At 52.4% G+C, this 23,459-nt stretch overlaps 1 protein-coding gene across 1 annotated transcript in view; it reads right to left on the reverse strand.

Annotated features, from left to right (window-relative positions):
* The window catches only part of GPI (glucose-6-phosphate isomerase), a 52,743-nt gene extending 31,564 nt beyond the window's left edge, over nt 1–21,179 (reverse strand). Inside the window, exons 1-9 of the mRNA XM_007996256.3 lie at nt 20,958–21,179; nt 16,239–16,821; nt 15,201–15,291; nt 14,786–14,854; nt 12,914–13,033; nt 3,501–3,584; nt 3,217–3,363; nt 2,109–2,180; nt 1,551–1,595 (exon numbers count right to left, since the gene is read on the reverse strand). Of these exons, the coding sequence (XP_007994447.1) occupies nt 1,551–1,595; nt 2,109–2,180; nt 3,217–3,363; nt 3,501–3,584; nt 12,914–13,033; nt 14,786–14,854; nt 15,201–15,291; nt 16,239–16,360 (750 nt within the window). The 5' untranslated portion in view covers nt 16,361–16,821; nt 20,958–21,179. The remainder of the gene's footprint in view (nt 1–1,550; nt 1,596–2,108; nt 2,181–3,216; nt 3,364–3,500; nt 3,585–12,913; nt 13,034–14,785; nt 14,855–15,200; nt 15,292–16,238; nt 16,822–20,957) is intronic.
* Between the last annotated feature and the right edge of the window lie 2,280 nt (nt 21,180–23,459).

The following is a 23,459-nucleotide window of genomic DNA, read 5'->3' on the forward strand; positions in this document are numbered from 1 at the left end:
GAACCGAACCTAGGACTGGGACCCGAGCATGGGCAGGTGCCACCTACCAGGCCAGGCAACCACACACAGGCTGGACAGTCACCCAGCCCTTCCCATGTGTGGGAGGGTGACTGTACCAAGAAGCTCTGAGGACCCATCAGGTGTTCTGGTCCCCAGGGCAGACAAGGCCAGCAACCCCTTACCTATTCCCCACAGGAGGAGAAGCCCTGCTGACCAGTCAGTGGGAGGCAGGCAACAGTGCTATGGTTAGCCAGCCTTATGGCATCCTGCTGCAGCCGGGCGAGCACTGGAGGCAGAGATGTAGGGGTAATGGTGGAGGGTGTGGGAGGGAGTGATGTGGGTGTGGTCCCCAGCTCTGACACAGCACAGTGCCCACTGGCTGACTGTTGCTGTCACTCCTGGAACATCCCTTACTCTGCCATGCCCTGCTGAGCCTGCACAACCTCGGGGCCAGGCAGACTGTGAGAACTGGGGGACAGGTGACCCAGGTTCTAATCCTGGCATCACCTACTCATACAATCGCTAAGTGGGCCAGGTACAGTGGCTCATGCCTGTAATCCCAACACTTTGGGAGGCCGAGGTGGGCAGATCACTTGAGGTCAGGAATTCGAGACTAGCCTGGCCACCATGGCGAAACCCTGTCTCTACCAAAAATACAAAAATTAGCTGGATGTGATAGTGGGTGCCTGTAATCCCAGCTAGTCAGGAGGCTGAGGCATGAAAATTGCTTGAACCCAGGAAGTAAAGGTTGCAATGAGCCAAGATTGCACCACTGCATTCCAGCCTGGGTGACAGAGCGAGGCCTTGTCTCAAAAAATAGGCTGGGCACAGCAGCACACACCTGTAATCCCAGCAGTTTGGGAGGCCGAGGTGGGCGGATCACCTGAGGTCAGGAATTAGAGACCAGCCTGGCCAACATGGTGAAACCCCGTCTCCACTAAAAATATAAAAATTACCCAGGCATGGTGGCGTGCACCTGTAATCCCAGCTACTCAGGAGGCTGAGGCATGAGAATCACTTGAACCTGGAAGGCAGAGGTTGCAGGGAGCCAAGATCTCGCCACTGCACTCTAGCCTGGGCAACAAAGTGGACTGTCTCAAAGAAAAAAAAAAACACCACACACAAAACAACAATCACTAAGTAGGAGGCAAAGTGTGACCTCCCTTCACTGGGGCTTTATGTCCTTACGTGAAAAATGGAATGTATCCTCCACCCCTACCCAGCATGTCCCATTTGGGGAGATGCTGCGCACAGAGGCCTAGGAAGGTCATGTGTATGGAGGGTTCTGGGTATCACTCAGGCCTGGGAGATGGAAAAAGGGGTTATCATGATCCCACTGACTCCAAGCCTCTCTCCTCAAGGCTGCAGAGGTTGAATGGGTGAATGTGGAAAAGGCAAGGAAGGCTTGCAGCCCACAGGCAGCCAACCCTTCCATACCATCAGCCAAGCCAAGACCCATCAGACCTATGAACCACGTCTCTGAAAGGCCATGACCTAGACATGCTGGGCCCTCCCAGGAAGGCAGTACAGGGGACCACAGGGGCACTTACCGTGTTAGTAGACAGGGCAACAAAGTGCTTCGCCACTGCAGAAGGCTACAAAAGACAGAGCCAAGTTACCAAATCCAGCCCAGGGAGACAAGGGGTAGTCACTCCCCATCACTAGAGGAACCAAGGCCCTGCATGGGACTGAGATTCCCAGTCCCTGCTTCTGACACTGTTGAAGGAGGCCCACATCGAGGTCAAGGTCAAGAAAGCAGATGGGTCACAGGCTGCCTGCTCATCCCATCTTACAAGCATGCAGGGCTCAGGGACATCCCTCCCCTATAAAATAGGTGTGGCCAAGAGTCCCTGCTGCACCAAGGAACCTTAGAGAAAGGGCAACACAAGGGCTGTCAGCCCGCGAGAGCAAGTTCTGTCACATCTGCAAGGCTGGGTCTGGCAAAGCCAAGATGAACAATCATCTCATCTAGCAAAGGCAGGCACTGGCAAGGCCACCTTCCGCTTCCAACTTCAGGACAGACAGGGCCAGACTTGGTCACTCAGGGGCCCACCCTGCTCTTCCCAGCCCAGAGGCTGACCACGAGGGAGGCCCTATAGCCCACTCACATCCTTGGCCGCCTGGAGAAACCACTCCTTCGCCGTCTCCGCATTTGTGATGGTCTCCTGGGTGGTAAAGGTCTGCAACCGAAGAGAACAGCAGTGGGCGCCCGAGCTTAGGGGTGGGTGCAGCCTCGAGCCAGGGCTCAGGAGCAGAGGCCAAGGCAATGCCCAGTTGTCACCTGGAGCAGTATTTGCAGGTCAGTGACAGTGACGCCACATAACCTCCTGAGATTCCAACTCTTTAAAACCAGAGGAGGGAGGCTGGTAAACACACACCCCCGACCCTAAGCCTGCAGGTCAAAGGCCACAGCTTCTCCCCTGGAGGGCTGCAGTCAGCCTGAGGCTCTCTTCGGCCCAGGCTGGAAGGTGTCTCAGAATTCAGATGGAATTCTTCATATTTTATGTACATTCACGTGAGTAAATAGAGCATAAACGACAGCAAACAAAACCCCTCTATTATCAGGGCATGGCTCTGGGATCAGAAAGGAGCAAGCGTGGCTGGGCATGCTTTGGGAGCACTTTGGGAGGCCGAGGGGGGCGCATCAGCTGAGGTCAGGAGTTCAAGACCAGCATGGCCAACATGGCAAAACCCCATCTATACTAAAAAATAATAAATAAATAAATAAATAGTAAAATTAGCCAAGTGTGGTGGTGTGCTGCCTAGTCCCAGCTACTTGGGAGGATGAGAAAGGAGAATCGCTTGAAACCCAGGAGACAGAGATTGCAGTGAGCCGAGATCACGCCACTACACTCCAGCCTGGGCGACAGAGACAGACTCTGTCTCAAAACCAAAACAAAAAACAGGAGCGGGCATAAAGGACAGGTTTGTAAGGAAGTGGTGAGCAGTCCCAGACTGAGCAGAGATGCCGCAAGGTGAGTGGGTGTGGTCAAGACACAAACGTTCAAACTGATGTGTTCAGGCTTTCATCAGTCAACCTTGTTTGCTGCCAGGCACGGAAACAGTCTAGGGCAGCTGTACTGACCTGATCCACAAACCATGGTTCACTCGGAACCCACCGAGAAGGACCAATGGCCAGGGGGACGGCAAAACAGCCGTCCCTCCCTGCCCCAACACACACACGCCCAGGGGCCGGGCAGTTTTCGGCGCTCCTACCTTGGAGGCGATGATGAACAGGGAGGACTCGGGGTTCAGCTGCGTCAGGGTTTTGGCAATGTGAGTTCCATCAATGTTGGAGACATACCAGACGCGGGGACCTTCTGAAGAGTATGGCTTAAGGGCTTCAGTCACCATGAGGGGTCCCTGGGGGGAGACACAGCATCAAAGAGTAAGAATTCAGAGCCCACAAAAAGTAGAGACATCCCTGGAGAAAGTAAGGACCTGGGTGGGACCAACAGTGCCCAGACTCCCACCCTACCCCAAGGCAGTTTTCTCCTCACCAGGTCGGAGCCGCCAATGCCAATGTTGATGACGTCCGTGATGGTCTTGCCTGTGTACCCCTTCCAGTCACCGCTCCGGACACGCTGGCACAGGGAGGAAGATGATGTCAGCCCAAACCCCCACGCATAAGCCGCTGTTCAAAAACATGATTACTGCCATGTCCTGGTTCCTCAGTCCCAGCTTTCAGGCCTTCGCAGGTGCCTCTATTTTTTTGTTTTTAATTTACAATTTTTTTTTTTTTGAGACGGAGTCTTGCTCTGTCGCCCAGCTGGAGTGCAGTCGCGCTATCTCGGCTCACCGCAACGTCCGCCTCCTGGGTTCATGCCATTCTCCTGCCTCAGACTCCTGAGTAGCTGGGACTATACAGGTGCCCGCCACCATGATCAGCTAATTTCTTTTGTTTTAGTAGAGATGGGGTTTCACTGTGTTAGCAGGATGGTCTCGTACTCCTGACCTCGTGATCCACCCGCCTCGGCCTCCCAAAGTGCTGGGATTACAGGCTTGAGCAACCGTGCCCGGCTTATTTACTTTTAATTTTTTTTTTTTTTGAGATAGAGACTCCACTTTCTGGGTTCTAACAATACTCATGCCTCAGTCTCCTGAGTAGCTGGGACTACAGGCCTGTGCCACCACCATGCCTAGCTAATTTTTTTGTATTTTTAGTAGGGACGGGGTTTCACCATGTTGGCCAGGCTGGTCTCGAATTACTGGCCTCAAGCGATCTGCCCAGCTTGGCCTCCCAAAGTGCTGGAATTACAGGTGTGACCCACCGCATCTCGCTATTTATTTATTTTTAAAACTGTGCCTTAGGGGCCAGGAAGGGTGGCTCAAGGCTGAGACAGGAGAATTGCTCGAGCCCAGGAAGGTGAGGCCACAGCAAGCTAAGATTGCCAACACTGTACTTCAGCCTAGGTGACAGAGGAAGACCCTGACTCCAAAAACAGAACAAAATGCTCTGCCTTAGCCATTTTTTTTTCCCTAAGACAGAGTCTTACTCTGTCGCCCAGGCTGGAGTGCAACAGCACAATCTCAGCTCACTGCAGCCTCCACCTCCAGGCTCCAGGGTTCAAGCGATTCTCCTGCCTCAGCCTCCCAAGTAGCTGGGATTACAGGCACCTGCCACCACGCCCAGTTAATTTTTACTATCTTTAGTAGAGACGGGGTTTCGCCATGTTGGCCAGGCTGGCCTCAAACTGCTGACCTCAGGTGATCCACCTGCCTCAGCCTCCCAAAGTGCTTGGATTACAGGTGTGAGCCACCACGCACAGCCTATTTTATTTTTTGTAGAGACGGTGTCTTGCTATGTTGCCCAGCCTGGTCTCTAACTCCTGGCCTCAAATAATCCTCCCATCTTGACTTCCCAAAGTGTTGGGATTACAGGCGTGAGCCACTATGCAAGGCCTAGGAGTCTCTGGAGGCCATAGTGGCCCCTGCCACACTCACCACCAACTAGACTATTTCCTGGTTACAACAGTGAGACACCCCTACCTCACAGCAACACTGTCAGAATTTGCAAAACCAGGGATAACTCGGCAGAATCTACTATGCCAGAGACCAAGAGATGTGAAATGCTGAAAACTGTGACTGGGCTATGCTGGGGAAAGGAGTATCAGACCTGCAGCCAGTCTCCAATCAGACGCCAGTGATCCCTGTTTCCTGGAACTCATGCCCCAGCATAGCTTCCACCTGTGCTGGGAGGGGTGACCTGTGCACCCACCAGGAGACTGCAAAAGGGGTGAAATGTGACTTCAGAGAACCTGCTGTTTCTGCTTTGCTCTCTTGAATGACTCACTTTTGGGGAAGCCGCCTATGATGCTGTGAAGACACTCAAAAGAGCTCCATAAAGAAGCCCACGCAGCAGGGAACTCAGGCCTTTTTCCAACAGTCACTGCCAACTCGCTTCCTGTGTATGGGACATCTTAGAGGTGAGTCCTCCAAACCCATCAAACCTTCCAGTAACCAGGGTGCTGGCCAACATCTTGACTAAAGCCTCATGAGAGATCTCCAAACCAAGACCAACCAGGTAAGCCACTCCCAAACTTCTGACCCACAGACACTGTGAGAGGTAATAAAAGTACTGCTAGGCCCGGCATGGTGGCTCACACCTATAATCCCAGCACTTTGGGAGGCTGAGGCAGGTGGATCACAAGGTCAGGAGTTCGAGACCAGCCTGGCCAACATGGTGAAACCCCATCTCTACTAAAAGAAGAAATACAAAAATTATCCGGGCATGGTGGCGTGCCCCTGTAATCCCAGCTACTTGGGAGGCTGAGACAGGAGAATTGGTGAAACCCGGGAGGCAGAGGTTGTAGTGATCTAAGATTGTGCCACTGCACTCTAGCCTGGGCAACAGAGCAAGACTGTCTCAAAAAAAAAAAAAAAAAAAAAGTTTATTGCTGTTTTAAGCCAAGTTTTCACGTCATTATACAATGATAGATAACTAATACAGATTCTGGTACCAAAAGTACAGTGTTGTCATAATAAAAACCTAAATATGCATGACTCAGTGACTCATGCCTATAATCCCAGCACTTACTGGGAAACTGAGGCAGGAGGCTCACTTGAGCCCAAGAGTTTAAAACTAGCCTGGGCAACATAGCATGACCTCATCTCTACAAAAAATAAAAAAGTAACCAGGCATGGTGGCATGTGCCTGTAGTCCCAGAAGGCTGAGGTGGGGGATTGCTTGAGCCCAGGAGTTCGAGGCTGCAGTGAGTGGTGATTGCACGCACCACTGCACTCCAGCCTGGGCGACAGAGTGAGACCCTATCTCAAAAAATAAAAAAGAAAGAAAAGAAAAAATAATTATCCCATACATACCAGTCATCCTATGCCCACCTCGCCATTGTATGTTGGGTGTCTGGGGGTAATTTGTCTCTTTAAATTCACATGTCTTCAGATTGAAAGGAACTATACTCGAGTTGTACTAAAGGAAATGCAGGTACTACCACACCTGTACTTGACAAGATGAGGTTCTAGACTTCTGATACTGTAACAGGATATGGACTTAGGAGAAAGTGAGTGGGGTGTTTGCGTATGGAAGGAACACAAATCAACCACTAGGCGCCAGAAGCAGGACTACGATAGCCACCCACCTTCTGGGATGGTGACCAGTGGTCCTTGCCTCCTGGCATTAACCCACTGGTGCAGTCCCTTCCCACAATGACCAGAGCTGATCTGTAACACCAACAGGGTATTATAGAAATGAAAGAGTGTAGCTGGGCGTGGTGGCTCACCCTGTAATCCCAGCATTTTGGGAGGGCGAAGCAGGCAGATCACTTGAGATCAGGAGTTCGAGACCAGCCTGGCCAAAATAGTGAAACCCCATCTCTACTAAAAAAAAATTAAAAAAAAAAAAAGGGGCAGGCATGGTGGCGGGTACCTGTAATCCCAGTTACTCAGGAGGCTAAGGCAGGAGAATCGCTTGAGCCCAGGACCAGAGGTTGCAGTGAGCCGAGATCACGCCATTGCACTCTGGCCTGGGTGACAAGAGTGAAACTCCATCTCAAAAAAAAAATTTAAAAAGAGTGTGAATCCTGACATTAGGTCACAAAAGACCTCCAGGCATCTGCCTTGCTCTCTATTGGATCACTCACTCTGGGAGAATAAGCTGCGTTGTCATGAGGACACTTGAACTGTCTGTGCCTCCCAAAGCCAGCTGTGCTAGTGACCCATCTTCAAAGCAGACCCTCCAGCCCCCATCAAGCCTTCAAATGACCACATCTTTAGCCAGCATCTTGATTGCAACCTTAGAAGATCAGAGCCACTACTCCAAATGCAGCCACTGCAAATTCCCCACCTAAAGAGATGGTGATTGTTGCTTCTAGTTGCTAAATTTTGGAATAATTTGCCACACATCAATAAAAAATTAGTATACACTAATAAGATCCAGCAATTTTCTTTTCTTTTAAATTTTTTTTTTTTTTTTTTTAGAATCTTGCTCTGACACCCAGGCAGGAGTACAGTGGTGCGATCTCAGCTTACTGCAACCTCCATCTCCTGGGTTCAAGAGATTCTCCTGCCTCAGCTTCCCAAGTAACTGGGACTACCGGCGTGCAACACCATGCCCAGCTATAAATAATAATAATAATTTTTTTTTTTTGAGACAGAGTCTCGCTCTGTCACCCAGGTTGGAGTGCAGTGGCACCATCTCGGCTCTCAGTAACCTCCACCTCGTGGGTTCAAATGATACTGCTGCCTCAGTCTCCCGAGCAGCTGGAATTACGGGTGCCTGCGACATCCCCAGCTAATTTTGTTTGTATTTTTAGTAGAGACGGGTTTCGCCATGTAGGCCAGGCTGGTCTCAAACTCCCGACCTGAAGTGATCCACCCACCTCAGCCTCCCAAAGTGCTAGGATTACGGGTGTGAGCCACCGCATCCAGATTATAAATTATTATTTTAAAATTAAAACAAAAATAGGCTGGGCACAGTGGCTCACGCCCGTAATCCCAGCACTTTGGGAGGCCGAAGTGGTCAGATTATGAGGTCAGGAGTTCGAGACCAGCCTGGCCAACATGGTGAAACTTCATCTCTACTAAAAATACAAAAATTAGCTGGGTGTGGTGGCAGGCACCTGTAATCCCAGCTACTCTGGAGGCTGAGGCAGGAGAATTGTTTGAACCCAGGAGGCAGAGGGTGCAGTGAGCCGAGATCAGGCCATTGCACTCCAGTCTGGGCGAAAGAGAGAGACTCTGTCTAAAAAAAAAAAAAAATAAAAAAAAAAAAAAAAGGCCAGGCTCAGTGGCTTACGTCTGTAATCCCAGCACTTTGGGAGGCCAAGGCGGCCAGATCACGAGGTCAGGAGATGGAAACCATCCTGGCTAACATGGTGAAACCCGGTCTCTACTAAAAATACAAAAAATTAGCTGGGCGAGGTGGCGGGCGCCTGTAGTCCCAGCTACTCAGGAGGCTGAGGCAGGAGAAAGACATGAACCCGGGAGGCGGAACTTGCAGTGAGCCGAGATTGCGCCACTGCGCTTCAGCCTGGGTAACAGAGCGAGACTCTGTCTCAAGGAAAAAAAAAAAAAAGAGACAGGGTCTATGTTGCCCAAACTAGTCTTGAACTCCTGGCCTGTAGTGATCTGATTCACCCTTCCAAAATGCTGGGATTACACATGAGCCACTGCACTTTGCTGGGTTTAGGTTTTAAAGACATGGTCGTGCTCTGTTGTTCGGCCTGGAATGCAGGAGTATGATCATAGCTCACTGCAGCTTCAAACTCCTGGGCTCAAGCAATTCTCCCGCCTCAGCCTCCTACGTAGCCAAGACTATAGGTGCACACTACCACAGCTGGCTAACTTTTAACTTTTTTTTTTAAAGGCAAGGTCTTGTTATGTTGCCCAGGCTGGTATTATACTCCTGGCCTCAAGCAATCCTCTTGCCTCTGTCTCCCAAAGGGCTGGGATTACAGAGGTGAGCAACTGTGCCTGGCCCTACTTTTTCTTTAAATATACCATGGGAAAATTTCCATCAATACAGAAAGAAATAAAATAAATTGTTCAACTTCTCAACCCTCCCTCACAGGCGTATGACAAAAGAGGTTAGAAAAAGCAAGTCTCAGCTGGGCGTGGTGGCTCATACCTGTAATCCCAGGACTCTGGGAGGCCAAGGCGGGTGGATCACTTGAGATCAGGAGTTCAAGACCAGCCTGACCAACATGGTGAAACCCTGTCTCTACTAAAAATACAAAAATTAGCCGGGCGTGGTGGTGTGTGCCTATAATCCCAGCTACTGGGGAGGCTGAGGCAGGAGAATCATTTGAACCTGGGAGGCAGTGGTTGAGTGAGCCGAGACCATACCATTGCACTCCAGCCCGGGTGACAGAGCAAGACTCTGTCTCAAAAAAAAAAAAAAAAAAAAAACCAAGTCTCCTTCCCTGACTGTCAAAGGTTTGTTATAATGAAGCATCCCAGAGGAAAAATGTATCTTTTTTTTTTTTTTTTTTTTTTTAAGTTTTGGGACAAAGTCTTACTGTTGCCCAAGCTGCAGTGCAGTGGCGTGATTTTGGCTCACCGCAACCTCCCCCTCCCGGGTTCAAGTGATTCTCCCCTCAGCCTCCCGAGTAGCTGGGACTACAGGCACGCGCCGCCATGCCTGGCTAACTTTTTTGTATTTTTTTTTTCAGCAGAGACGGAGTTTCACTATGTTAGCCAGGCTGGTCTTGAACTCCTAACCTTGTGGTCCACCCACCTTGGCCTCCCAAGGTGCTGGGATTACAGGTGTGAGCCACCGCACTCAGCCAAATGTGTCTATCTTTATTACAATTATATCCAGCTTTCATTTGACCAAATGAGGCTTTACCATACCCACCAATTCTGCAACTTCCTTTTTCAACTTCCCAGTCCATCCTGAACAGCATGGCAAGTCAATCCAACTGTAGCTCCCTGATTCCTAACGGTGCCCAGGATGACAGTATATGAATATAGGCTGACTCTACTTGGTAAGTCCCCTGATAAATGAGTCTAGCTTGGTTTCAGGTTTTGCCACTACAATCAAGGTCACAGTGAACGTCTTCACCCAATCTTGGCAAACTTTGGAGAGCACGGCCATGCGGAATGTTCCTCACCAGGGGATTGCTGCCATTCAGCAACTTCTTTTGAACTATAAATACCCTATCAGCCTGAGTCAGGTACTCCAGTGGCCAGCTTTAAGGGAAGGCTTTCCTGGAAACAGCACCCCAAACGGTGCAGTGCCACCCTCGCCATGTGGCATGGCTGAGCACACCCAGCCCGATCACACAGCACTAGGCTTTGAATGCACTTCAGCTCTGCCACTCACAGCAGATGGCTGGAAAGGCCCTGCTGCACGCCCAAAGCCCGTCACATGGACTGACCACCCTAAATGACATTCTGGAAATCCAGATTCCCATCAGGACCCCACAACTTCCTTGCCCTGGGAAGCGTCTCACTCTGTCACCCGAGCTGCCTCAACCTCCCAGGCTCAAGCAATCCTCCCACCTCAGCCTCCCAAGTAGCTGGGACACACCAGCATGCCTGGCTAATTTATTTATTTTTTGCAGAGATGGGTTTTGTTTTTTGTTTTTTGTTTTTTTTTTTTTGAGGCAGAGTTTCACTCCATCACCTAGGCTGGAGTGCAGTACTGTGATCTTGGCTCACTGCAACCTCTGCCTCCCAGGCTCAAGAGATTCTCCTGCCTCAGACTCCCCAGTAGCTGATATTACAGGTGCTCGCCACCATGCCCAGGTAACTTTTTGTATTTTTAGTAAAGACGGCGTTTCACCATGTTGATCGATCTCAAAACTCCTGACCTCAAATGATCCAACTGCCCAGACTTCCAGAGTGCTAGGATTACAGGCATGAGCCACCGTGCCCAGCCCATCTTCAGGTCTAAAAGTGGCTCTTGGCCAAAGTAACCGGATGTTGACCAGCCACATGTGGAGGCCACTGCTCCTAGGACAAGCAGCAAATGATCACAGCTGACAAGAGCTTGGATGATCACCCTTGGCGCATGCATAGCCCACACAGACGCACCGGCATCACCCTCATTCTCCAGGCTTGAGGACGTCTGCCAACCCACCCCTGCAGAATCACCCCTGGGATAGACACTGAGGCAAGTGCTTGATGTGGGGAAACTTAGTGGTCTCTGAGGCAACCCCTACCACCCTACACACAAGGAAAAGGAGGCATGTTACATGCACTGTCACTGACACACAGACACCGCTTACATACTTCCAGGTGGAAATAAGTTGCAGAAGAGCAGGGAGAAAACCAAACTGCATGCATGTGCACGTGTGTACGTTTCGAAGAGGAGACGACAGACGTGTACGTGCACAGGAACTTTCTGGAAGTCTTCACAGGAAAACTTTTCTATTTTTTAAATTTATTTTTTGAGACAGGATCTTGCTCCATTGTCCAGACTGGAGTGCAGTGGTGTCATCATGGCTCACTGCAGCCTCAACTTCCCAGGCTCAAGCCATCCTCCCACCTCAGCCTCCTGAATAGCTGGGACTAGAAGTATGAGCTGCTGCGCCTGGCTACAGGAAACTTTACAAAGGCTGCTTCTGGAGGGTTAGCTGGGAATGGGGATGAAGAATTTTTTTTTTTTTTTTTTTGACAGAGTCTCCCTCTGTCGTCCAGGCTGGAGTGCAATGGCACACTCACAGATGACTGCAACTTCTGCTTCCCAGGTTCAAGCGATTCTCCTGCCTCAGCCTCCCAAGTAGCTGGGATTACAGGTGTGTGTCACCACACTTGGCTAATTTTTGTATTTTTAGTGGAGATGGGGTTTCACCATGATGGCCAGGCTGGTCTCAAATTCCTTACCTCAAGTGATCCGCTCGCCTCAGCCTCCCAAAGTTCCGGGATCACAGGCATGAGCCACCCACCACGCCCAGCCAGGGTTGAGGAAATTTTACTAGGAAGTTTTATCTATTTCTAGACTGGGTGATAAGGGCGTATGACAAAAGAGGTTAGAAAAAGCTCCTTCCAGCCAGGTGCAGTGGCTCACGCCTGTAATTCTAGCACTTTGGGAGGCTGAGGCGGGCAGATCACCTGAGATCAGGGGTTTGAGACCAGCCTGGCCACCATGGTGAAACCCCATCTCTACTAAAAATACAAAAATTAGCTTGGCAGGGTGGCACATAATTGTAATCCCAGCTACTTGGGAGGCTGAGGCAGGAGAATCACTTGAATCCGGGACGCAGAGGTTGCAGTGAGCAGAGATCGCACCATTGCACTCCAGTCTGGGCGACAGAGCGAGACTCCATCTCAAAAAAAAAAAAAAAAAAAAAAAAAGGAAAAGCTCCTTCCTTCCCTGACTGTCCCGTCTCTCAGGTGCCCCACTTCTTTTTTTTTTTTTTTTTGAGACAGAGTCTCGCTCTGTCGCCCAGGCTGGAGTGCAGTGGCACAATCTCCGCCCACTGCAAGCTCTGTCTCCCGGGTTCATGCCATTCTCCTGCCTCAGCCTCCCGAGTAGCTGGGACCACAGGGGCCCGCCACCTCGCCCGGCTAATTTTTTTGTATTTTTAGTAGAGACAGGGTTTCACCATGTTAGCCTAGATGGTCTCGATCTCCTGACCTCGTGATCTGCCTGCCTCGGCCTCCCAAAGTGCTGGGATTACAGGCGTGAGCCACCACGCCCGGCCCCTTGGGCCCCACTTTTCATTCTGAGCCTCTGTCATTTGTCACCATGAGCCCACAGGTGTCTGTAATTCAGTAGGGAGACTGCCCCCACTTCTGCCAGTAGTAGGTTCCTTCAGAGCAGAGCCAGGAGAAATTCAGGCCTCAGCAAAGACCCCCAGGGTCAGCGATCACACAGGCAACCCCTCCCTTACGCTGCAGTGAGAGCCTGAGTCCTGCCTCCAGGAAGAGGGGAAAAGTTGCCCCTCAGGGATCCCAGATTCCCATATACTCACACACGGCCAAGGGCGAGTCCGGCCCAGTAGCCACTTACCTGGCAGAAAGACTTCATCTTGTCCAGAACCTTGTTGACTTCTGGCATCACATCCTTGCCATCTACCAGGATGGGTGTGTTTGACCGGTTCCGAAGAGCCACGTGCAGCACAGCTCGACCCTGGGGATGAGGGTCAGGGTGTAAAGACTGTCCCCTCATCCCCAGGCAGCCATGCTCCCAGCTGGGCATGGTGCCATAGCTCGGCCCTCTATCCACTAGACAGGCAGCCCTGAGGTCTCTGTTAGCACCATGATCTTGTTCCAAGAACCCACTGTATGCTTACAGGAGGAGGAGCTCTCCAAGGACTTATGTGCTGCAGACAGTCAGGAGGAGATGGGGGCGGGGACCCATACATGCCTAGGACAGGCCCAGAGGGCCTACCACAGGTGTTCAGGGCATGAACAGTGAGAGAAAAGAGCAACAGTGGGCAAAGGCAGAGAATGGTGACAACACATGTCAGAAACAAGCAATAAATGCTTTCAGAAGCCGGGCGCCATGGCTCAAGCCTGTAATTCCAGAACTCTGGGAGGCCAAGGTGGGTGGATAACTTAAGGTCAGGAATTCGAGACCAGCCCGGCCAACATGGTGACATCCTGTCTCTACTAAAAATACAAAAATTAGCCAGGTGGGGTGGCACACACCTGTAGTTCCAGCTACTCAGGAAGCTGAGGCAGAGAATCGCCTGAACCCATTAGACAGAGGTTGCAGTGAGCCGAGATCACACCACTGCACTCCAGCCTGGGCGACAGAGCAAGACTCCATCTCAAAATAAATAAATAAATAAATAAATAAATAAACGCTTTCCAAAGATGAGTGCTCACTAAGCCTGAAGTAACCTCATCCTCCCAATGCGTGTCCACGGTGTTTGCTGGCACCTTTTAGGCAGTGTCCTCAGCTCCTTGGATTTGCAGCAAGGTATGCAACTCAAGCTTCCCTCACCAAGCAGCCTGATAACTACCAACTGCCAGGAACCAAACCAGACTTGAAGTCTGTGACCGGTGCCAGGCGGTTGGCCCGGCCACGTGAGTGAAACAGCCTGAAGCCAGCAGAGGAGTCCTTGAGGGAAGGTCTAAAGACCCTAGGTGGGCAGGAAAAGGATCATCTTGGGATTCCAACCCAGTGAGAAGCTTGCTAAGGTGGAAGGTTTCATGCCACCCCACCCTCACCCTGCCAGACCCCACTCCTGCCCCACATTTTATAGGTGAGTGCACTCCTCCAGAAAGCCTTCCTTGATTGCATCCTCTCTCAGCTTAGACCCACAAGGCAAGACAGGTTGAATGTGAATCTCCACTTTCCCTCTTACAGCTATGACATCTTAGATAAGGGACGTGACCTCTGAACCTCAGACTCCTCCCATGTAAGAGGAGGATAATGACATCATGAGGATAGAGTCTGGGTGCTCGGTGTCCATTATACCTCCAGGCTTGGCTCCCATACTGAGTCAGGAACAGAGGTCCCCAGGCCTGGCCTCACCACTTTCCTATTGACTACTACTGCTTGATTAGGCTGAAGTCTTTAGTGACTTAAGATTCCTCTTGTCGCTACCAAAACTTGCAGCGAAGATACATTAGAGTTAACTTCTCCAAGAAAATGTCAGCCTTGAGAAACTCTCCCTCTGGGTATGAGATGTCCTCCTCCCAGGCAGACACTGGGAACCATTCCAAGGAGCTCACCAAACCTAGACAGCCAATCTTGTGGAAGACACACCCTAAAGCCCTGATACAAAGCAGCAGGAAAAAGGCCTTCAGGCCCCTCATTAAGCAAAAGCATTGCCCAAGAGAAGGGGTGAAGACACAGGGTAATGCGGCTAACAGTCAGATAAACCCCAAAGGGAAGGAAGGAGGCCCCAGAGGGTATGTGGGGCCGGCTCACCTCGGTGTAGTTGATCTTCTCACCACTGAACATCCGCTCCCGGGCGGCCTCCACGCCCCTGGACTTGGCCTAGGAAGAGACGATACTGAGGCCTGGTCCCACCCAAACTGACCACCCCAAGTGTCAGCCCCCAAACACAAGGCTTGGTGCTGTCCCCAATGAGACAGACAGATGGCTGCTGCCTGGTTCCCTCTCCCACTGTCTGGGAAGGGTCTACTCAGACATCAGACACTGGGGTCCCTGGGATGCTGCTTAGAACCTAAGCCAGGGCAGGTGCCTCACCTGCACAGAGGAGGTCACCAAGGTTTAATGAGAGGAAAAACTCAAGATGCTCAAGGTCCTGGGGACGCCCAGGAGCCCAGCTCGTCCATCACTCTGTCGGTTACCAGTTACACCTCCCCAAGCAGAACATTACCAGGTCCACCAGCAGCCGCATCACATCCTCCGTCACCAGGTTCTTGGAGTAATCCAGCAGGATATGCCCATGGTTGGTGTTGAGGGTCAGGCTGCAGAAAGATGGAGATGCTGCTGACCACACCCTGGTCTCCCTAGTCCTGTCCTGAGCAGGAGCTGTTCCCAGAAGAAACATCCTCCCTGACCCACGCCCCACAAGGGCCACAGCCACCCAGCACAGTGGTGATGTCTGTCACCTGCTGGCCCACCAGGATGATCTGCAACAGCAGCACAGAGAAAGAAGCCATCCTCACAGATCCTAGATGCACGCAGACCCTGGGTGAGGAGCCTGGACTGAAGGCGGGGACCACCCCCTCCCAGGGCTTCCATTCTCTGCCGTAAGTTACTCAGGCACCCATCCAGATGACAGGGATGGCCACTGGGGCGTCTAGTCCAGAGCCACAGCCGCTCCCCGCCCCTCCTCCACCAGCATCAGTGATCAGAGCTCGCTCGGCCGCACCCCGGCCCATGATTTCCTCCAACGCTCCTTCCCACTTCCCGGTCGTGCACAGGTCTCTTCTGCAGGAATCACGCCCGACGTCTCCACCCTTCCACCCAGCTCCCTCAAACCCCACGCTCGGGCTGCCCGCCCGGCAAACGGTCCCAAGCCCATGTGGCCAGGAGCGGATGGAAAGGGACAGCCCTTTCCCGCTTGCTGCGTCAGCCAGGGCCTCTCCTCACAACTGCGAAAGGAGCCCCTGCTCAAATGGCCGGAGCTGCACGGGGTGGGGGAGGGGAAACGTCCCCATGTAGAGGCCCGTTTTGCCTCGTGACGAAGCAGACCCGGCGCCTAGACCCCCGGCGAGGCCGCAAGCCCCCAGGAACGCACTCCAAGGAGACTCCAAGGACGAAGTGTGGCCTCGGCCTGGGCCCCAGTCCGTGGCCTGGAGGTGGGGGGCGGGGGTCCCCGGGCACCACTGCCCCCGCCTCCAGACCCCATCCCCGCGTGCCCGGCTGCGGGCGCCGCGCGTGGCAGCCCCCGCCTCCGGCCCGCCCGCACCTGAAGTGGTTGAAGCGATCCTTGTCGGAATCGAACAGGCGGCGCAGGTTCAGCTCGGAGCCGTGCTCGCGATACCATTGCTGCAGCTTCTGGAACTGGGGGTCCCGGGTGAGAGCGGCCATGGCGGGACTAGAAGGTACGCGGACTGGGACGCGCGCCGAGGAGGAAGAAGCGCTGGCAGCGCGCAGGGAGCAAGGCGCGGGGGCGCGCGGCGGCCTTTATGGCGCAGGCGCCCGTTCCGGCCCCACCCCTGAGCCCCGGCCCCGGCCCCGGCCCCGCCCCCGACCCGCGCCCCGATACCCAGGCCGGGTGCCCGCTAAGCGACCTTGCCCGCGGCCGCTGATCTGGGGCCTCAGCTCCTCTCTCCCTACCGCTTGCGCCACCGCTTCGCTGGCTTCTGCCCGGAAGTGGCTGTGGAGAGGGGTGGGCAGAGCCCGGGGATCACTGGAGCCCAGAAGTTGGAGGCTGCAGAGAGCTACCCATCGCGCCACTGCACTCCCTGTGCACTGGTCGGCTTCATTCATTCATTCGACAAAACTCTACAGCTCGAACACCTTCCACGTTACAGGCAGTGTTCCAGGCGCTGTGGATACATATGTGCCAAATAAGCAAGTACAACAGATGATGTGTGTCAGGTGCTGGTAAGGGCTATTGAGGAAAAGCAAGATGAAAAGGGTGCTGAGAATCCGGGTTGCAATTAAGAACAAACTCACTGGGGCGGGCGCGGTGGCTCACGCCTGTAATCTTAGCACTTTGGGAGGCCTAGGCAGGCGGTTCACGTGAGGTCACGAGTTCGAGCCCAGCCTGGCCAACTTGGTGAACCTTCGTCTCTACTAAAAAAAAAATGCAAAAATTAGCCGGGCCTGGTGGCACGTGCGTGTAATCCCAGCTAACTCGAGAGGCTGAGACAGGAGAATCACTTGAACCTGGCAGGTGAAGACTGCAGTGAGCCACTGTACTCCAGCCTGGGCGGCAGAGTGAGACTCTGTCTCAAAAAAAAAAAAAAAAAAAAAAGAAGATGAGGTCAGAGTGAAAGGGAGGCAACAAGATCACATAAGACCTTGTAAGTCATTGTAAGAATTCTGGGGCTGAGCACTCTTGCCTACAATCCCAGCACTTTGGGAGGTGGGATAGCTTGACACCAGGAGTTCAAGCCCAGCCTGGGCAAGATAGCAAAACACTGCTTCTAAAATACAAAAAATTAATTAGCAGGGCATGTGGTGGTGCACACCTGTAGAGTCCCAGCTACTCGGGAGGCCAAGGCAGCAGTATCACTTGAGTCCAGGAGTTCGAGGCTGCAGTGATTACCACCACTGTACTCCTTGGGTGTACAGCGTGGGTGACACAGCAAGACCTTGTCTAAAAAAAAAAAAAAAGAAAATAGGGAAAGGCTGACAACGAAAGAAATGAGTGGTCACTGAGTGGTCACAGCACTTTCCAGGGAACAGCCCCGTCCACATGGCCCTTCTCTAAGAATTGTCAACTCTAAGATTTCCCTGAGCTTCCACACCTAGCACAACCCTGGCAGTGCTGACCGGTATTTGTTCTACTGGAGTTCTCTTTTGTTTGTTTGTTTGGGATGGAGTCTCGCTCTGTCCCCAGGCTGGAGTGCAGTGGCGCGATCTCGGCTCACTGCAACCTCCACCTCCCTGGTTCAAGCGATTCTCCTGCCTCAGCCTCCCGAGTAGCTGAGACTACAGGCACCCGCCACCACACCCGGCTAATTTTTTTGTATTTTTAGTAGAGACAGGGTTTCACCGTGTTAGCCAGGACGGTGTTGATCTCCTGACCTCATGATCCACCCGCCTCAGCCTCCCAAAGTACTGGGATCACAGGCGTGAGCCACCGCGCCCGGCCTCCCCTGCCTTTTAACCTTCCATAATGTACACCTCTTGCAATTTGGCCTCTGTGATTCCCGGAAGCTTCAACTATTCCAGATTTCACATTTACTTTGAAACTCCAAAGTTACATGGATTTTGGTTTTTTTTTTTTTTTTCCTTTTTTTTTTTGAGACAGAGTTTCACTCTTGTTGCCCAGGCTAGAGTGCAATGGCACGATCTCAGCTCACTGCAACCTCTGCCTCCCTGCAACCTCCACCTCCCGGGTTCAAGCAATTCTCTTGCTTCAGTCTCCCTAGTAGCTGGGATTACAGGCGCCCGCCACCTCGCCAGGCTGATTTTTGTTTTGTTTTTGTTTTTGTTTTTGTTTTTTGAGACGGAGTCTCCCTCTGTCACCAGACCAGAGTGCAGTGGCACCATCTCGGCTCACTGCAACCTCCAACTCCCTGGTTCAAGCAATTCTCCTGCTTCAGCCTCCTGAGTAGCTGAGATTACAGGCATGTGCCACCATGCCCAACTAATTTTTGTATTTTTAGTAGAGATGGGGTTTCACCATGTTGACCAGGATGGTCTCTATCTCCTGACCTCGTGATCTGTCTGCCTCAGCCTCCCAAAGTGCTGGGATTACAGGCATAAGCCACTGCGCTCAGCCTAATATTCGTATTTTTGGTAGAGATGGGGTTTCACCATGTTGGCCAGGCTGGTCTCGAACTCCTGACCTAAGGTAATCCACCCACCTCGGCCTCCCAAAGTGCTGGGATTACAGGCATGCGCCACCACGCCCAGCCTGGATTTTCTATGTTAGCAGGAAACTAGGTTCCTATCTGGTGGGCCTTAAGTCACAGTGGCTACAGGGAGAAAACAGAGTATGAAGAAAGGTCATTACTAATCCAAAGCCATTCATCATCATACTACAATACTACTAACATGGCCACTACTCTAGCCAGTTTACTATGTGCAGAGCGCCATGCTAAATCCTTTCCATGTATCCCTCATGGCAGTCCTATGAAGGATACCCTGTTGTCCTCCCCATTTAACAGAGAGGTTAAGAAATGTGAAACGAAGCCGGATGCGGTGCCTCACACGGTAATCCCACCACTTTGGGAGGCTGAGGCAGGCAGATCATGAGGTCAGGAGTTCAAGACCAGCCTGAGCAACATGGTGAAACCCCATCTCTACTAAAAATAGAAAAAAATTAGCCGGATGTGGTGTTGGGCACCTGTAGTCCCAGCTACTCGGGAGGCTGAGGCAGGAGAATGGTGTGAACCCGGGAGGTGGAGCTTGCAGTGAGGTGAATCATGCCACTGCACTCCAGCCTGGGCGACAGAGCAAGACTCCGTCTCAAAAAAAAAATGTGAAACGAGGCCGGGTGCGGTGGCTCACACTTGTAAGCCAGGGGTTTGAGACCAGTCTGGCCACCATGGCGAAACCCTGTCTCTACTAAAATTACAAAAACTAGCCGGACGTGGTGGCAGACACCTGTAATCCCAGCTACTAGGGAGGCTGAGGCAGGAGAATCACTTGAACCCGGGTAGCAGAGGTTGCAGTGAGCCGAGATCATGCCACTGCACTCTGGCCTGGGTAACAGAGTGACACCCTGTCAAAAAAGAAAAGAAAAGGTGAAACAAGCCACTCTGCTCTTAACTAGAGAATCAACCCAGGCTACCTGGTTCCTTCCTGAATCCTGTGCTTAATCACAGCCCTGTGCTGCCTGCCAGTTCCTCTTCAGTCCTAGGAAAAAAGTGGAGGGGAAGTGGAGAAGCAGGCAATCCCTTTCTCTGCTCATCATCCCAGTTATGACTTATTAGTTGAAACAGGGTCTCACTCTGTCACCCAGGCTGGAGTGCAGTGGCATGACCATAGCTCACTGCAGCCTTGAACTCTGGGCTCAAGCGCTTCTCTCACCTCAGTCTCCTGAGTAGCTAGAACTACAGGCATAGCCACCCTGCCCGGCTAATTTTCTTCTTTTATTATTTGTAGAGACTGAGTCGCACTATGTTGCCCAGGCTGGTCTCAAATTCCAGGCCTCAAGAGATTTTCCTGCCTCAGCCTCCCGAAGTGTTGGGATTACAGGTGTGCGTCACTGTGCCCAGCCATAAGGTCATTTTATATTCTATTGTCTACCACCATCACTACAATCACTACCATATGCTGAGCCAAGTCCTGCAAACCGCAGAGCTTAGGGCTCAGAATCCCCAGGATCCTGGGGGCAGTGAATCTGGGAGGGGTCATGCCCCCGGACCAGGGATTGACCAAGGATAATCGAAAGGAAACCTAGCCCAGAAATTCCAAGAGAGCATGCTGCAGAGCCAGACACCTTCATGTGCCCCCTGCAAGATGATCTGGCCCCGAGAGAGGAGCGGACCAGAGGGTACACCTGAGAGCAGAGGCAACTTAGGAAGTCCAGGGACAGTCCTAACTCTGGATAGCAAAGATTTAATTTCAAGCATAAGGCAGCCCTGGAAAAGTAACTGACTGCCACTGAGTATTGATGAAGCTAGCACTTACTGCAGGCTGTGGCGGGCACAGTTCCAAACAAGAGCCCCGTTCTAAAGATGGGGAAACTGAGGTATGGGCATTTAGACATCTCAGACCTTACTTCAGGGCCGCTGGACAGGGGTCAGGCAGGCCCTGGAGGACAGGTAGTCATGGGAGAGAAGGCAGAGGGACTGGGGCAGGGGATTGGTGGGGTGGTCAGTTCTGGGGCCTGAGCTGAAGGAGTCAGGAGCGGGGCGTGGCGTGGCGTTTCCACGCCGATGGATTTTAGACATCTGTTTCGGGGCGGGGGGGCGAGTCCACCGAGGATGCTGAGTCATGTTGACCAGCGAAGGCGAGGGGCCCGCGCCTCTGGGGCTCCGTGGAGCTGCCGGGATTGGCTCACCGTCTCAGGGGAGGCCACGGAGCAGGTGTAGGCGAGGTTGAGCGCGGATGGGGCGCGGCGCGGGGGGAGGTGCGCACGCGTGTGCGTGTAGGCCGGCACGTCCAGGTGGGCTGGGCGAGCGCTTGTGCGCATGTCCCCGCGCAGGGTCGGGCGCTGGAGTGCGGAGACCAAGCCTTGCAGACACAGAGCCTTGCAAACACCCGGGTCCGCACGTCTGGGATGGACGTGGTGAGTGCACGTGCGCATGCGCTGCGTAAGGCTGTGCGCATGCGCACACCGGGAGTGGTGCGTGGAGGAGCCGCCTCCTCACCACGCACCCAAGAGCACTAGAGCTTGTACCTGTTGGCTTTACTGTACGCGACCGACTCTTGTCGTTTTGGCGCTTCATTACCAGAGCCCCGAATCCTTTGCTAGGTGCTTAAAAACATTTTCTTCAGTGTACATAGGTGTTTCCACGAGAATAAAAAGCTTTACACTGGGGCCGGGCGCGGTGGCTCAAGCCTGTAATCCCAGCACTTTGGGAGGCCGAGACGGGTGGATCACGAGGTCACGAGATCGAGACCATCCTGGTTAACACGGTGAAACCCCGTCTCTACTAAGAAATACAAAAAAAACTAGCCGGGCGAGGTGGCGGGCGCCTATAGTCCCAGCTACTCGGGAGGCTGAGGCCGGAGAATGGGCGTGAAACCGGGAGGCGGAGCTTGCAGTGAGCTGAGATCTGGCCACCGCACTCCAGCCTGGGCGACAAAGCGAGACTCCGTCTCAAAAAAAAAAAAAAAAAGCTTTACATGTATTTGAGGCCTGCTTGGGCCTACGCGCATCTCCACCGTAGTGCTAATCCCTTCCCAGTCCTTGGACAGCCTCAATGATGTATTTAATAGTATTCTTTTAGCCCAACGCGAGAGCCTTTTCGTCTGGTTGTTTTTGTTTTTCGTTTTTAGAGACAGAGTCTTGCTCTATTACCCAGGCTGGAGTGCAGTGGCAAGATCTCGGCTCACTGCGGCCTCGAACTCCTGGACTCAAGTGATCCTCCCACCTTGGCCTCCCAAAGTGCTGGAATTCCAGGTGTGAGCCGCTACACCCGGCCTCTAGTTCTATTTTTTTTTTTTGCTCAGTATTAGAATTCGTAAGTTCTGGCCGCGGCAACACGTCCTTTCATCTGTCTCAAGTTGCACTGTGGTGGTCACAGGACCTGTCCTGCACCTTGCACATGTGGCCATGAACAAGATTCGCTCCTTGCTCTCATGAGGCCTTCATTCCAGTGAGACACAAATGCAAACACAAAATTCCAGAAGAGTGCTAAGTGCTGTCATGAGGAACGAAACCAGGCTGGAAGATGGGCTCTAACCCCAGAAAACTGATGGAGAGGCCCAAGCAGCCTTGGGAGCAACAGGTAGGCAAGTTGGAGGACACATGGCAAGGCTACTTGGAAGTAGGGGAGGGTGCATGGGAAACTCTGAGGCTGTAGGGGGAGAGGCAGGAGCCAGATGAAGTCCAGGTAGATAGCAGTGGAGATGTAAGAACATGGTGGAAATTTTTTTTTTTTTTTTTTTTTTTGAGATGGAGTCTTGCTCTGTCGCCCAGGCTGGAGTGCAATGGTGAGATCTCAGCTCACTGCAACTTCCACCTCCCGGGTTCAAGTGATTCTCCTGCCTCAGCTTCCTGAGTAGCTGGGATTACAGGCACCCACCACCATGCCCAGCTAATTTTTGTATTTTTTAGTAGAGACGGGGTTTCACCATGTTGGTCAGGCTAGTCTCGAACTCCTGACCTTGGGTGATCCACCTGCCTCGGCCTCCCAAAGTGCTGGGATTATAGGTGTGAGCCACAGCACCTGGCTAGAACATGGTGAAATTTGAGTGTGCTTGGGAATACGCTTATAGGACTTGTTGATCAGTTGAATGAGGAAATGAAAAAATGAAGAATATCTTCTGGGATTTCAGCCTGAGCAACTGGGTTGCTGGCGGATGCTGGTTCTCTTATCAAGGATGGGAAAGATGGGTTGTCTCCCCTAAAATACTGAGTTTTAAAGGCAGGGACTGTTATCTTTGCAGTCTTGGCTCCTAGCAAGGGCCTAGCCCTTATGTGACATTAGTGAATGTTGAAATGAATGTGACATGCCTCAAACAATCCTGCTCCCTCACCTAGGCCCACATCTTCAAGTCAGTATTCCAGTACAAGCCACATCCAGTCCCCTCACCGACACACAGAGGCCTGGGCTCAGGAGCTCACCCCTGTGCTGTAAGGCCAGGTGCATGTGTTACTTCCAGAGCCTACCCTTGGAGATGCCTCATACTCCTGGGTACCTGTGGCTGGGAGGTAGCCAGTCATGCTGTCCACATACATGCTTTTGGGCAGTGGAGAAGCTGATCATTGGGAAGGTTTATTTCCTGTCTCCACATTAGGAGGCAGGTTATAGCAGTGGCCACACGGTGCACAAAAGGCCATCCCCTAACAGCCCCATGGTTGGCATGCAGCATCTCAGCCTTCAAACTGGAAGCC

Source organism: Chlorocebus sabaeus, chromosome 6 (assembly GCF_047675955.1).
Source record: "Chlorocebus sabaeus isolate Y175 chromosome 6, mChlSab1.0.hap1, whole genome shotgun sequence".
Lineage (NCBI taxonomy): Eukaryota > Metazoa > Chordata > Mammalia > Primates > Cercopithecidae > Chlorocebus > Chlorocebus sabaeus.